At 41.9% G+C, this 15,000-nt stretch overlaps 1 protein-coding gene across 1 annotated transcript in view; it reads left to right on the top strand.

The window, feature by feature from the left end:
* myt1la (myelin transcription factor 1-like, a) overlaps window positions 1–15,000 on the top strand; it is an 80,153-nt gene that overhangs the window by 11,428 nt on the left and 53,725 nt on the right. Inside the window, exons 4-7 of the mRNA XM_030047179.1 lie at window positions 4,488–4,591; window positions 5,729–5,783; window positions 6,560–6,593; window positions 11,548–11,610. Of these exons, the coding sequence (XP_029903039.1) occupies window positions 5,729–5,783; window positions 6,560–6,593; window positions 11,548–11,610 (152 nt within the window). The 5' untranslated portion in view covers window positions 4,488–4,591. The remainder of the gene's footprint in view (window positions 1–4,487; window positions 4,592–5,728; window positions 5,784–6,559; window positions 6,594–11,547; window positions 11,611–15,000) is intronic.

The raw sequence follows: 15,000 nt of genomic DNA, 5'->3' as shown, positions 1-15,000 counted from the left end.
AGTATGGTAGTATGGGTATTGGAACACAGGGCAAGTCTAAGTCTAAGTCTAAGTCTAAAAATATTTAATCGACCTCACATGACCTCTACTTCCTGTCAAACAGTGACATCATCCTGCTCTAGTGGCTGTAAATTAAAATTTCAACCAATAAAAACCTTCACAAATCTGTAAACATCCTCCTTCATCCACCTGGCCCTTCAAAATAAAATCATGTTTCTCTCCCAAACTGAGATCCTGCTGGTTTTCCTGTTTTGAATTTTGACTTTTTTTTTTTTTTTTTTTTAAATCATCTTGTGACGGAGGGAGGCGACAGCATCTTTAGACGAGATGTTAAATATCTTAAAGTCCTTTAGTCCCTTCTTTTGCCTTGTGGCCTTTGTTCTTCTTACTGTAATAAAAAAAAATGAAAAAGTAAAGAGTTTCAGGCTTTTTTCTGGAGACAGGAAAAGTTGAAACAAAGCGCTTGGACTTGGATCAAGAAAAATGACACTGGACTGAATAAAAATTTGTCAGAAGAAGATTTATTTTTTTAATTAAGCTGGAAAAAGCTGTTTGAGGAGAAGCGCGACTGTGAGCCGCAGATGTCAGACCTGCGACTCGTGAGCAAGAAGAAATATTGGTTATTAACTTTGATTTGATTTGAAAAGTTTATTTTGAACAACAACAAAACAAAAACAACAAGAATAACAACAGACAATGAAAAGTATGTTCAAAAAGGAGTGGGAAGAAGTTAAAACTTCTGTAATCCACCCCTTCTGCCTGCACAAATAATTGATAGACGTATCCTGCTTCTTAAGAATTACTGCTATCAATAGCCATCATAATAATGATAGTAATAATAATAATAACAATACTAATACTGCATCTACTACTATCACTACTACCAGCAGCAACAACAACAACAACAACAACAATAATAATAATAATAATAATAATAATATTAAACTGTGTGTCATAAGCAAAATAAGAGGTTTCTATGATATACACAGGAATTCACAGTTTTATCTTCATATTTATTGGATGTGTGCTTGTTGTCTGTCTTTAATCGTCTTATTAATTTGCAGTGATCAGGAAGATCGCTCCTAATTTCATAGTTCTTGTACCAAGGCAGTGAAAGCTTTCTCTTCTGTGAATGATTAATGATAAATTATGACAAATTCAGCAGAATCGTCCTACTTAGTTAGTTTAGCAAACCTGCTGTCAAAAACAAACAAACCAAAAAAAAAAAAAAAAAAAAAAAAAAAAACAGAAAGTTGACATGGAATGTGTAATTTTTCCAGAGAGATGGAGGATATTTTCCTCTGGGAGGTAAAAGTCAGACCTGTCTGCTGTGTGTTTGCTGCACGTCTCTTCTGCTTGATGTAATTCTACGTTCCGTCTTATTATCATGCAGTTTCTCATTGATTCATTGGCTACAAATCGACTGATTTAAAGTCATAAATCAGAAATTAGTCTGAACTATCCACGACATAAAAAACTAAAAAAAACTTGTGAAGGTCTCAAGTTTTTTTTAGTTCTGATTTGAGTCTGACAGCTTTTAATTAAAAATCATTTTCAGAATCATTTTCAGAATCAGCTTTGTTGGCCACGCATGCATTCATATACAAGGAATTTGACTCCGGTAAACTTTGCTCTTTCTTAATTTACATAAATTAAATAAGAAAACAGAAAAAGGGCGATAAAATAAACAAGCAGACAAGTAAACGGTGCAAATAGACATAAATTAAATAAGAAAAGAGAAAAGAGAAAGGGCGAGAAAAAATAAACAAGTAAACAAACAAACCACTATACCAGCTATATACAGGATAAAAAAAACTGAAGTCTCACACTGGCTTACTGAGGTTTTAAGGTGGACATTTTTTACAGCGTGGCTTTGCTTCACCTCTTTGTATTTCTGAACTCGGCGTCTCACTCCACTGTCTCTTTTTTAGAAAAACATTCACTCCTTTTTCTGTAAGGAGCAGCTTTTATTCAGTACTTTGTCATTTTTTGTATATTTTTAAATTCAGTAATTGCACTTTTTGCAGTTTTTTTGTACCTGGCTTTATCCCAGAGAACGTCCACCTTTATTTCGTCTCCAAAAACCAACTTTTAGCACGGCTGCCGTTTAAACCACACACTCCTTTACACCAGGACTTTCACCGCCGCTGAGGGGAAACGACAGCGGAGTAAAGAACGCTCCTGTAACTGCAGGCTCAAACAGACAAGGGGGGAAAAAAAAACAGTGGAATGCTCCTTTAACTCGTCACAATAAAAGACCTTGTACAGTCTGTGTTATTCAGTTCTGTGTTGACAGTTTCTGTGTGAGCTGCTGGATTTCCACAGCGCTGCGTGTCGTGTGGTTTTGTCTGTGGTTAAGCCTGACGCACACACACACACACACACACACACACACACACACACACACACACACGCACACACACACACACACAAGCACACACACAAAAACTTCTTTGCTGCAATAAAACACCGAGCTGCTGCTGTCGTCTCACCTGGCTGTGTGTGTGTGTGTGTGTGTGTGTGTGTGTGTGTGTGTGTGTGTGCGTGTGTGCGTGTGTGTGTGTGTGTGTGTGTGTGTGTGTGTGTGTGTGTGTGTGCGTGTGTGCACGCGCTGAGCTCTGCATCATATTCCAGCAGACAGGCTGGGTGTCGGTGTGAATACTAAACAGCAGGAAGCTCCTCTTCACTGCCACTGCAGCCACACAGGACACAGTGACACACACACACACACACACACACACACACACACACACACACACACAGATGGAGGGACGAGAGTTCAAGCTCAAATCATTTTTGTTCCATTTGTTTGAGTTACAGTGTTTCGTAACACCAGAATAAATATGAGAACTCCCGAAAAACCAAATATAAACACACACACACGCGCACGCACACACACACACACACACACACACACACACAGACGGTGCAGCCCACTCAGTAATAACGTGTGTGTAGGTTTGTGTGTGATGTGCAGTGAGTTGGAACACACACACAGCAGCGTGCTGGCCTCAGATCACCCAGCCGTGTGTGTGTGTGTGTGTGTGTGTGTGTGTGTGCGTGCGTGTGTGTGTGTGTGTGTGTGTGTGTGGCTTTGTGATGATGTAGCATTGACGCTTTGTTGCTGTTTACTTTGAGTTGATTCAGATTTGGTTTTGTGTTTGTACTGAACAGCTTTTAATCTGACAGTCTGGTATAGAACTGAATAATCCAGAATCAACCAGAAACACAGCAAAATCAACCGAAAATACAAGTAAACTATCCAGAGATAGAACTAAATTAACTAGAAACTGAACTAAATTAACTATTGACCAAAAATAGAACTAAATAGAACGAAGTAAACAATTAAAAAACATCTGATCCTCTGTGTGACTCAGACGCTTCAGAGCTGCTGCAAGGTTTAGTTTTTCACTTTGATGGAGCCAGGCTAACGACTCCCATAGACTTCAAGTCTTTATGCTAAGCTAACAGGAGATGCTACCCATAGGAACTGAACCACTGGTCCTGGGGAATATTCTGAGAAAAAACATGGATATTCTGTGAGATTGAAGTGGTAAATTTATGAGGGAAAAAAACTCAGACAAATAGTTTTCATCTCATTCCAAATCACAAGGTCGTTTTCTTCTGAATCGGCCCAAGTCACGGCAACGTCTCTTCAGAGTCCAGATGCTGAGGAGGAGGTTGGGGTTCTGGGCTCTTCTGGAGATTAAACTCAGAAATTTATGAGGGAAAAAAAACCCAAAAATTCTGAGATTAAAAGTGGTTAAGTGGTGGTTTGAGCCCAGAATCACCAGGATTTCCTTCTGACTGAATCCCACAGGAGGAGAAAAAGTAGCTTTCACTGTTTTCTTTCTTAAAATTTTGAGACCTTTAACATCAGAATTTTCACTTTTTTTTTCATAAATTTGAGTTTTTTCTCAGAAATTTACCACTTTTAATCTCAGAATTTATGGGGTTTTTTTTTTTCAATTTTTGTTTTTTTTTTTTTTTCAATTTTTTTCTCAAAACAATTTTTCTGAGTTTTTTCTAGTAAATTTGTGATTTTACGATCTCTGAATTTTTTTTTTCTTTTTCTCATACATTTACAACTTTAATCTTGAAAATCCTGATTTTTTTTCTCAGAATATTAGAATTTTTTATGTAATCTCGTCTTCCCCGCTCAGAGTGAACAAACGTCTTCGCTCGACGACCACAGCAGCAGATTTAAACCCCAAACACACACATCTGACACCTTCAGGGAACCCAGAGGGAGAACTGAGGATGAAATGTGATATGAGTTATTAAAGCACAGGATCATTATTTTAGGAATTATGCATGACTGATACTTTAAGAAATCTCACGTTCCCCCTGCAGAGCTCCATCGTTGCCCCATGTGAGTTCCCCTCTTTCAAAATAAATGTTCCCGTGCCTGGCCAGTGTTCCTGCGCGGTGCCTTCAGGTGCTGCAGCCGGGCTCTGAAACGCCGCTCTCTCTGCGTCTCCCCGCAGATCATGACTCCAGAGGACGAGCTGTGAGTTTGTGCTCCGAGTGAACCCGAAGCCTTCGACACCAGCAGCAGTTTGACCGGAGCTGCACCACCGAGCTCGACCAGGTGTGCGCACACACACACACACACACACACACACACACACACACACACACAAAAACAAACAAACACACACTGCATTGGCAGAGCAGAGACAATAATCTGTCTCCAGGGCTTCCAGACTCTATTCTGGAGCTCAGAATGACTCATAGTGTAGAAACCACACACACACACACACACACACACACACACACACACACACACACAAAATGATGAGGATGATGAGTGTGTGTGCGTGTCTTAATTTGTGTGGTATGCCAGTGTGTTCAGTGCATTCTCTCTGTCCAGAACAGGTTGAAATAACTAAAGTCATTCATTCAATAGTAAATACGAAATGAATCAAATTAAATAAGAAAAACAGTTCCAAATTCAGTTGTTTTTTTTTGTGGAACTCTGACCCTCTTCTTCTTCTTCCTTCTGTATTACAGTTTGTGAAACACTTTTATTTTGAAGGGACAGGTGGATGAGAGAGGATGTTTGCAGATTTGTGAAGGTTTTATTGGTTGAAATTTGAATTTGAATTTACTGAACCAGTTTGGTCCAGAAAGACCTTTCTTAAAAATGGTTTTTAAATGGTTCTTCAGTGATTTTCAGAATAAAAGTCTCTCTGAGTGTTTTAAACCAGATGACTGTGTGCAGGTTGAAAACCAACATGAACATGTTGTTGTCCGGTTCTCCACGTTCCTTGTTCCTTCACTGGGTTCCAGACGAGCTATTAAAAATGTTTTCTGATGGTTTATAGAGCGAGACATTAATCCATTCACTGAGGAAATAATCTGCACATTAATCCATTCACTGAGGAAATAATCTGCACATTAATCCACAAGGAAAAGAATTGTTAGCTGCTGCCGCCACCAAATAACTCCAATAAACATGAAGAACCTTTAGCACTTTAAAGAACCACAGAAAGTGTGTGAGGAACCAGCCCCTAAATAAAGAGGTTCCTCAGCTGCTGATGGTTCTCTGGAGAACCACAGAGCGGTTTGAAGAACCCTTTAAGAACCAGTGTTCCTCTGAGCTGTTTAGGACATTTGGGCTCCTAACGTTAGCTTCCTACACGCAGCAGCTAGCTTGTTCAGTCTTCTGGACTCGAGTGACGCCTCTTCCTCTGAGTCTGAATCTAAACCGTCTTTGTGTCTGCAGATGGAGGTGAATGCAGCTGAAAAACGACATCGAACACGATCCAAAGGAGTCCGAGGTACGGTGCGCCGTCTGTCTGCTTCCTGTCTGTCTGGCTTTGCTCTGATGAAGCGACACACACTCACACACACACACACACACACACACTTCATGTGTGTGTGTGTGAGCAGCAGCTGATGGTCTGTGTCCACAGCATCACGTCCACGCTCCCCGTTCATTGTCTATGCAAGCAGCTGTGCAATGTATTCTGGGAGCGCTGCGTTGTGTTTGGAAAGGCGGGGCATCACATCGGCGTCTCCTCATTTGCATAAAGTTAAAGTCTAGGCTACTTTATGCAAATTAGGGGCATCTGGCTCGACTCGCCACCTCTGGACACTAATGCAAAACGTTTTAAACAAACCGTCGTCCATCTGAAATTCACAGCTGCAGGTTTTATGTCTGCCTCAAATCTTTTCAGAAATTCGGTGAACTGTTATCAAAGAAATATCAAAGAAAGTTTCCAAAAGAGCCGCCATGTTGGCCCGCTTTGAAATCTGAGAGAGGACGGCCCACTGGTGAAGCCTTCGTCCAATCAGGTGCAGCCAGGAAGTGTCTGCACGGTTATTGGAGAAAGCAACTGTCAATCATCAGGAGTGGCCACGCCCATCAAGCGTCCAAATCTAGGAAGCGGTGCCACACCTGCTGTCTCACACACACACACACACACACACACACACACACACACACCTGTGGACCCGCAGCATCAGCTGATCCGTTCAGTCAAACAGAAAAGTAAAAGTTAACAGTGTCGCTCAGTTTGTCATGAACCTTTATTGTGACGTTCTCCTCCTCCAGTTCCTGTCGAGGCGGCAGCGCAGGAGTTATTCAGGTGAGTCGCTCTCTGTGTCCCAGCCACAGCTCACCTGTCCACCTGTCCACCTGTCCACCTTACAGCTCACCTGTCCACCTTACACCTCACCTGTCCACCTTACACCTCACCTGTCCACCTTACACATCACCTGTCCACCTTACACCTCACCTGTCCACCTTACAGCTCACCTGTCCACCTTACAGCTCACCTGTCCACCTTACACCTCACCTGTCCACCTTACACATCACCTGTCCACCTTACACCTCACCTGTCCACCTTACAGCTCACCTGTCCACCTTACAGCTCACCTGTGCACCTTACAGCTCACCTGTGCACCTTACACCTCACCTGTCCACCTGTCCACCTTACAGCTCACCTGTCCACCTTACAGCTCACCTGTGCACCTTACACCTCACCTGTCCACCTGTCCACCTTACAGCTCACCTGTCCACCTTACAGCTTCACACCACCTTCAGGTTTTGGTCACACGAGGGGAGTGACCTCGTGTCGTGGCTCTGACCTGCTGCAGGATTATAATCTGCTGCAGGATTATAATCTGCTCTCAGTCAGGCTGACACTGGACTTGTTAGTTCCTCTGTTTTCCACAGCGAGCTACAGAGACATTTCTCCCAGCTGGTTTAGATGAGAGCCTGTCTGCCTGAACATGTGATGCAGGTGTTTTTTCAAACATGTTGTTGAGGGTGGCGCCCCGGGAGCTCACCTGGTAGAGCGCGTCCCACCTGTTCAGGCCGAGTCCTGATCACAGCGTCCTGGTTCAAATCCAACCTCAGGTCCTTCTGCTGCAGGTCGTCTTCTCTCTGTCCCCTGCCTCTCCTGTCTCAGAATAAAAAGCAAAATAATCTTAAAACACAGAAACATGTTACTGCAGACTGAAATCAGACTGTAATAAATAAATAAATAAATAAATATCAGTTGAGCAGATGTGAGCTGAAGCGGCCGGCTGCAGGTCAGCGCCTCCCTGCAAACAACATCAGCAGCTCCACGCTCACAAAACCTCCTCCTCCTCCTCCTTCTCTTCTTCTTCCTCCTTCTCTTCTTCTGTGGCTGGAAACAACGTTAAAAACGGACAAAAGAATGGCTTCAAGTATAGTTTAATGCAAACTCTGCAGTGAGGCTGGGAAACATCAGATCAGAATCAGAAATCAGAGATACTGTATTGATCCCTGAAGGGAAAGTGGGTCAGCTGCAGCTGCTCAGACTCTCCAGAGAAGAATGAAATGATGAGCAAACGTGGGATTATAAGAAATAGAAAAACATGTGCATTAGAAATTTGCTTAAAAAAAAAAAAAAAAGAAAGAAGAAGATTTTTTTTATATATAAAAAAATAAAATATCATGTCAATATCATGTCATCTTTGTCTGAATACAATGAAACTGAATGGCTTTCTTACCATATTTACAGTTTTATGCTGAAGTTTATTTAGAGGGCAGAGTCACTGTGTCCAGCCTCTGTGTTTAAAAAAAAAAAAAAAAACAGGCTTCATCCTCATAGAAGGAAGAAACTCCACTGAAAAAAGAAACAGACAAAAAATGGAGGAAATCTTGAGAATTGGCACAGAGAGAGGACGAGACCTGCTTCCTGTGACGGGGGGAAGCAGGGAGGCTGAGGATGAGGAGGATGAGGAGGATGAGGAAGATGAGGAGGATGAGGAAGATGAGGAAGATGAGGAGGATGAGGAAGATGAGGAGGATGAGGAAGATGAGGAAGATGAGGAGGATGAGGAAGATGAGGAGGATGAGGAGGATGAGGAGGAGGGGCGGCCACACCTGGGAGGAAGAGCGTCTCACTCACAGGAGACATTCAGACTCCAGGGAGATTCTTCATAATCAGTTATTATTGATGTGGATGTGATGATTATGCAGGTTGAGAAAAAATAAACAAGTCTTATATAGTTCATAATTCAGATTATTTATAAAACACATTTAAATACAACAAAGTAGGGGTGTATCGGTTTTGGACCGAACCGGAAAACCTCTGTCCAAAGGATTTCGGTTTAGAAACTCATTCCGTTTTCCCGAGCCTCGGTTCACTTTGGCTTCACTGTTAATATCAGTGAGGATGGATATTATCAAACGGCCGCATCACCGTCGAGACAATAATAACGGTCAAACACACCCTCTCGTGCTTAAAGACCTCATCACTGAAAATATTACTCCGCCTACATCTTATTGCCCGAGTCTGTGTGGTTTCCATGGCAACGAGAAACGTTTCCCTGAAACCCGCTTCAAAAGCCGCTGTCAGCTTTGTTCGCCTGCATAACGGACCGTTTGGGTGTCGATTTTAATTTATTTGGCGACCTGAGTTTGGATAAACGGCTGAACGAGGAAGACAAGACAGAAGAGAAAAAGGAGAGATACGCGAGAGTGACGAGTGAAGAGCTGGATCAGCAGGAGAGGTGAGGAAATGAAGCCGGTCCGGCCCGGTCACCGTCTTGGGCCGTCAGATGTCTCCAAGCCGAGCTGACAAACACCGGACAGACACTTCAACTGCTGCTGCTCAGCCTCATGAACAGGAGCTAACGTTAGCTTGGAGGGACACAGCCCCAGCTGAAATGAAACGTCTGCCGGTGAGTTTATTAAAAGACAGATGTTTGTTGTGGAGCCGACACTGGAAAGCAGTAGCCTGTATTTAAATATAACTTCATATAAGTTGGTTGTAGATAAAGATCAGCTGTGCTGCTGAGTCGCTGTCACGGCACCTGTTAGCTTAAAAATGACCGGGAAGTCGGCAGAAGTTTAACTATCAGTCCATGAAAAAATCTTTTTTTTTTCCAGCGGATATTCTAGTTACAACATGAATGAGTTAGCAAAGCAGTTTTGTGTTGCTATATTCGGTATTTATTCAGTTTGGGGAAATTACAATGTCCTGAAAACATGATAAGCCCAAGTTGGGTGGCTGACAAGGACTAGTTAACGTCAGATCTCATGTATTTCCACTGAAACGGAGAGAATACCGGCAAAAACCTTGTATATTATGAGAGCGAAATGCCCACAATGTGAATACATTTTGATTATACATTTTATTTTGTTGGTTATACTTGTATAATTGCATTATTACATACATTATTACAATAATGCTTAATTCAGACATTTGCTAAGTGTCCTGGAACAGCGACATGACGTGCCCAGTCGACCACATTTCAGCCAAAATGTGTTGCCTAAACTTTATGAAGACGTGAAGGCTAAACTACAAGAGGACTGAAGCAGGGAGTTCACTGCATTAACTACACATGGTTGGACATTATATCACTGACAACTGGGTCATTAAAAACACCGTTCTTTTTTCTAGAAGTTTTCAAAACGTTTCTTTAGTAGTTTTTGAAAACTGAGGTTTGAACCGAACTGTGGGTTAGGTGAACCGTTACACTCCTACAACAAAGCATCACCCAACGTGCTGCACAGTGTTGGACATAAAACATGAGAAACAAATCAAACGATAAAAAGTTAAAAAAAAAAAAAAAAAAAAAAAAAAAAAAAAAGAATAGCAGATTAAAATTAAAAGTTGCACGACATCAAAATGAAGTGAAGAACAAAATAAAACAAATTCAGCCATAAAAACTGAGGGTATAAACAAAATCAGGGATAAAAATCAAACTGGATTCAGGCCAGTGGAGCAGATTAACGCTGAATCCAGAGAGATGCTGGTTTATCGCTCAGAGTTCAGAGTTTGAGCTGCTGCGTTTCCTCAAACTGAAACCGTTTTCAGCTGCGAGGACAAACTGAGGCTCAGCGAGGACAGAGGAGTGAGGACTGTCCTCGAACGCAACACACAGGAGCAGCGTCTCTCTCACACACACACTCACACACACACACACACACACACACACGTTCACAGTTTGTGCTGAGATCAATAAGGCCATCAGTCTCTGCTCTCACACTGATTTATGAGCCTCCTCACCTTGACCAGACCCCCTCCTCCTCCTCCTCATCTTCCTCATCTTCTTCCTGCCCTCCTTGTCTCGCCTCCTCTCACACACACACACTGAGAGGTGTTTCTTGTTTTTTGTCCACCCTATATATAGATATACATATGGGGGTGGGGTTGGGGGGGGGGGGGGGGGGGGGGGGGGGACAGAATAGTGGAAACAGCTCTCAGTAAAAAGAAGGCATAAATCCGACCTGAATTTTTTCCAGGTCAGACCGAGGATTTTCTTGGCAACAACTCATTTTGGCAAAAAGAAAGAAATCATGATGTCATAATTTCAAATTTAATCCTGTTTAATGACTTTTAAGGCTGAATATTTATAAAATTGGAGGATCTCTGCCAATCACAAAGTCCCACCCCCTGTGCTCCTCTGATTGGAGGAGAGAGGGCAGGAGGGAGGGGCTTCGTCACTCAGCTGTCCAGTCAGTGTGTGTGTGTGTGTGTGTGTGTGTGTGTGTGTGTGTGTGTGTGTGTGTGTGCACGCGTGGGTATGTCTCAAGCTTACTATAATTTAGCATTTTTCACTAGTTTTTATTTTTATTTTGTGTTGACTTTTTGTTTTCTATTTCAATTAGTTTTTAAAGCAGGTTTGCTAGAATAATTTAGGTTTTATTTTCCGAGTAAATGTTTAGTTTTAGTTTAGTTTAGTTTTTTTTTTTTTTTTTTTTTTTAAATTTTCGATGTTAGTTTCAGTTTCAGTATTAGTTTTAGTCTTTTTTTGTAATTTGGGGTATTTGTCAGAAAAAAAATGAAAAACTGTCTTCGCTGAGGACAGATGAACAACCTAATGACCTGACAGAGACAAAAACTAAAGACATTTTCTCTGTAGTTTGAGCTCATTTCAGTTCATTTCTTAACACACAATACAGTTTCAATTAGTTTTTTGTAAAGCCTTAGTTTCATCTTGTTTCAGTCGACGAAAATGTTTTTTCACACCCAGTTTTTATTATTTCATTAGGTTCCATATGTGATAATAAGCTTGGTGTGTGTGCTGAGAGTGCGTACTGACGGTGTGTTTCCTCCTCAGCTGTCCCACCCCGGGCTGCGATGGCAGCGGTCACGTCAGCGGGAAGTACGCCCGACACCGCAGGTACGAACCCACAAACCATCATCATCCTCACGTCATCATCTCATTAGTTATGTTTATGGTTATTTATGGTTTGTTCAATAGGGGCTGATCCAGTGTGAACGCAGTCAAACTAAACAGCTTTCTCATTAAGGAATCACAGAGTTTGTAGCAGAAGCTCATTTTTAACACCTGTGCTAGGAGGGCTTTTTAAAAATAAGAGATTAAAATAGTAAAAAAAAAAAAAAAATGTCTGATTTCCAGTTCACTCCATACTGATTCACTACTGGCTGAACTTTTTTTAGAGACACAGTCAAATTCTGGAAAAATTCTCAGATATTCTGGAAAAAACACTTTGAGAATTGTAATTAAACTTCCAAGATTAAATGTTTCAATTTACAAGAAAAAAAAAAAAATGTTTTTCTTTTCCTTCGCTGATCACCTCAGCAGATTCTACTCTGACATGGGATTTAGGAACAGAAAACTCTGAAGATTTAGGTCTACTCAGAGTCCACATGCTGAGGAGAATATTGTGATTCTGGGCTCAAATCTGTTTTTTTCGTAAATTTGTCACTTTATAATCTCAGAATTTTTTTTTCTCATACATTTGTAAGTTTTTTCTTGTAAATATGCCATTTTAATCTCAAAGAAATGTACGGATTTATTCTCAGAAATTCTGAGTTTTTTTCTCACAATATAACCACCCGTCCCCTGGCTCCATAATGTTTTTCCTCCCTAACACGTCGCTGTAGAAACATGATGAGCTCTCAGGTTTACGGGGTTTAAGAGGCCGAGGCGACGGCCGACCCTGTGGCTTCAAACAGCTCCAAGCCAAACTGAGCCAAACACAGAATGTGATGAAAACACACGGGACTCTCAGTCTGCCTGGGTTGCAGCCGCGGCCGGATGACAGTGAACGCACCGTTCAGTCACCGAGCCGCAGACAGGAAGCCGGTCAGCCGAGCAGAGAGCTGTGAACTCTGCAGGTCGGCGCCGCTCGCTCCTCATCAACACGCCGGTGTGGCCGCCCCGGGCTGCAGATCGCTGTCCGGACAGAGCGCCACCACTTCAGATCCTCGTCGCCCCGGAGACCACAGATTACTGATGAACAGCTGCAAAAAAAAAAAAAAAAAAAAAAAAAAACCTGTTCTGCTGCACAAATTTCACTGAGCCTTAAAATCTGCTTTTACAGGAGCCAGTCAACACCTCACCTTGTTTTTCTTCAAACAAGGTCAATAATATGCCGGTGGGATTAGATAATCCCACTTGTTTCCAACGCTAATCAACTTGTTTCCAGCATCTCCTTGAATCAAGTGTCATTTTCTTGATCCTGGTGGCTGATCTTCCTCGTTCCGCTTCGTTTCAGCTCATTCACACTTTATGTTCCCAGAAATATTCTTGAGAAACTGCACTGGAGGCGAGTGGGATTATCTCATCCCACTGCTGGATTTTTCTTTACCTTGTTTGAAGAAGAACCAGATTTGAACGCTGAAGATGCGACTGACAGACGTGTCTGCATGGCTGATTTGTTCTGTTGTGTTATGTTATGTTTATTATTTCTTAAAGGTGCAATGCGCCAAACTGACAAGGCTGGGCTGAAGTGAGGACTGTTTAGACTCAACTGGTCCTCGCTTCAGTAATCCCTCAGTTCTGCAAAGTCCAGCTTTTGTTTACAAAAAAAAAAAAAAAGAGGGGGGCGGTGTTGTTGTGGAATAATTTTGACTTAACCGGCATCATTTTTCAGTGGAGAAAAACAACATTTCAGGCCTGAATTTGAGACCAAAGGACAGGCAAAGGTCCCTCTGAGTAACATCACAACATCGTCTCCTAAATCACACAGTTTGTCACCTTAAAGACACAACACACATTCAGAGCACCTTTAGTGCTTGTTAGGGCCGACAGGGTACAGTAAAGTAAAGTACAGCACAGTAAACTTAAGTTCAGTACAGCACAGTAGAGGAGTGTAAAGTACAGCACAGTGCAGTACAGTAAAGTAATGTGAAGTACTTTACAGTTAAATACAATATAACAATTTCATAATTTCATTTCGTTAAGTTAAGTTACGTCAAGTCAAGTCAAGTCAAGTCAAGTTAAGTTAAGTCAGTCTCTGGCCTCGTCTGAACCGGGCGAGAAACACTCACTGTTAACGAGATCGGCAGACACCTGTTGCCGTAGCGATGAGAGGAAAATCTGGAGTAACCTGACAGAGAATTTAGCATCAGACCGCAGGATGAACTAGGACAGAGAGAGAGAGAGAGAGAGAGAGAGAGAGAGAGAGAGAGAGAGAGAGAGAGAGAGAGAGGGAGGGAGAGAGAGAGAGATAGAGAGAGAAAAGGAAAGCTTTACTGGGTTTCAATTCATTCATTCATTAAAAAAAAGCAACTTGTTACCTTATATATCCTGATATCTCTATATTATTTCACTGAAAGTTTTCACGCCCCACTTTACCACTTTAATCTAGTAAATTCTGAGTTTTTCCTCAGATTATCACCCCCTCCCCCCTCTCCTCCCCTCCCGGCGCTGTAGTTTTTGGCCTCTGGGGGCGCTGCTGTGCCGCCGTCGGCCCGCTGGGCTCCTGCTGAGGCTGATGTCAGTAAACTTTGTGCAAAAAAGGCTCGAGGAGAAAAAAACAGGAGGCTGGGTCATCTGCACGGTGTGTGTGTGTGTGTGTGTGTGTGTGTGTGTGTGTGTGTGATGGGCTGCGAGCACACAGCTGCGCTCCTCAAACATCAAAGCCACGTTTCCCAGCTTGAGCTCCGTGTGTTTCGGTGCGATCGGCGGTGGCGGCGGGACGCTCCGGGGTCACGGCGGGTCACATGACCTCCGCCTCCGAGCCCCGGCTGCATGAAGGACTTTCACATCATCCCTCAAACACAGGGAGTGAAGGTTACTGTAACCTGCAGGCAGAGACACACACACACACACACACACACACACACACACACACACACACACAGGGTCTGATGGCCATATAGCAGCATATTGTGATTTTTCCAAGCGAGAAGTAAAAAACAAAAACAAACAAGGACGTGACCTGAAATAAGCAACCAAAAAAAAAAACACTCCTAAAAAAACCCAAACGATCTGAAAATTAACAAAAACGTTTAAAAATTAAATTAAATTAAATCAAATCAATTTTCTGGACATTTTCCATACTTTTTCCTAGTTTTTCTTTTTTGTTTGTTTCTTCCTTTAGCTCATTCCCATGTAATTTTCTTGTAACCCTTTACCAATTTCTTTCTTCAAGAATTTTCCAATTATTTTCTCTCTTTTTTCAATTTTAGTCATTTTCTTTATTTCTTTTGTTTTTCTTTTCTTTAGTTTCTTTCTTTCTTTAGCTAATTTCCAAGTCATTTATTTATTTATATATCCATTTATTTATTGCAAATTTCCGGGTCATTTCTTGTCAAGTAT

The sequence above is a fragment of the Myripristis murdjan genome, chromosome 24, assembly GCF_902150065.1.
Source record: "Myripristis murdjan chromosome 24, fMyrMur1.1, whole genome shotgun sequence".
Taxonomy (NCBI): Eukaryota; Metazoa; Chordata; class Actinopteri; order Holocentriformes; family Holocentridae; genus Myripristis; species Myripristis murdjan.
This window is presented reverse-complemented; position numbering and strand designations above follow the sequence as displayed.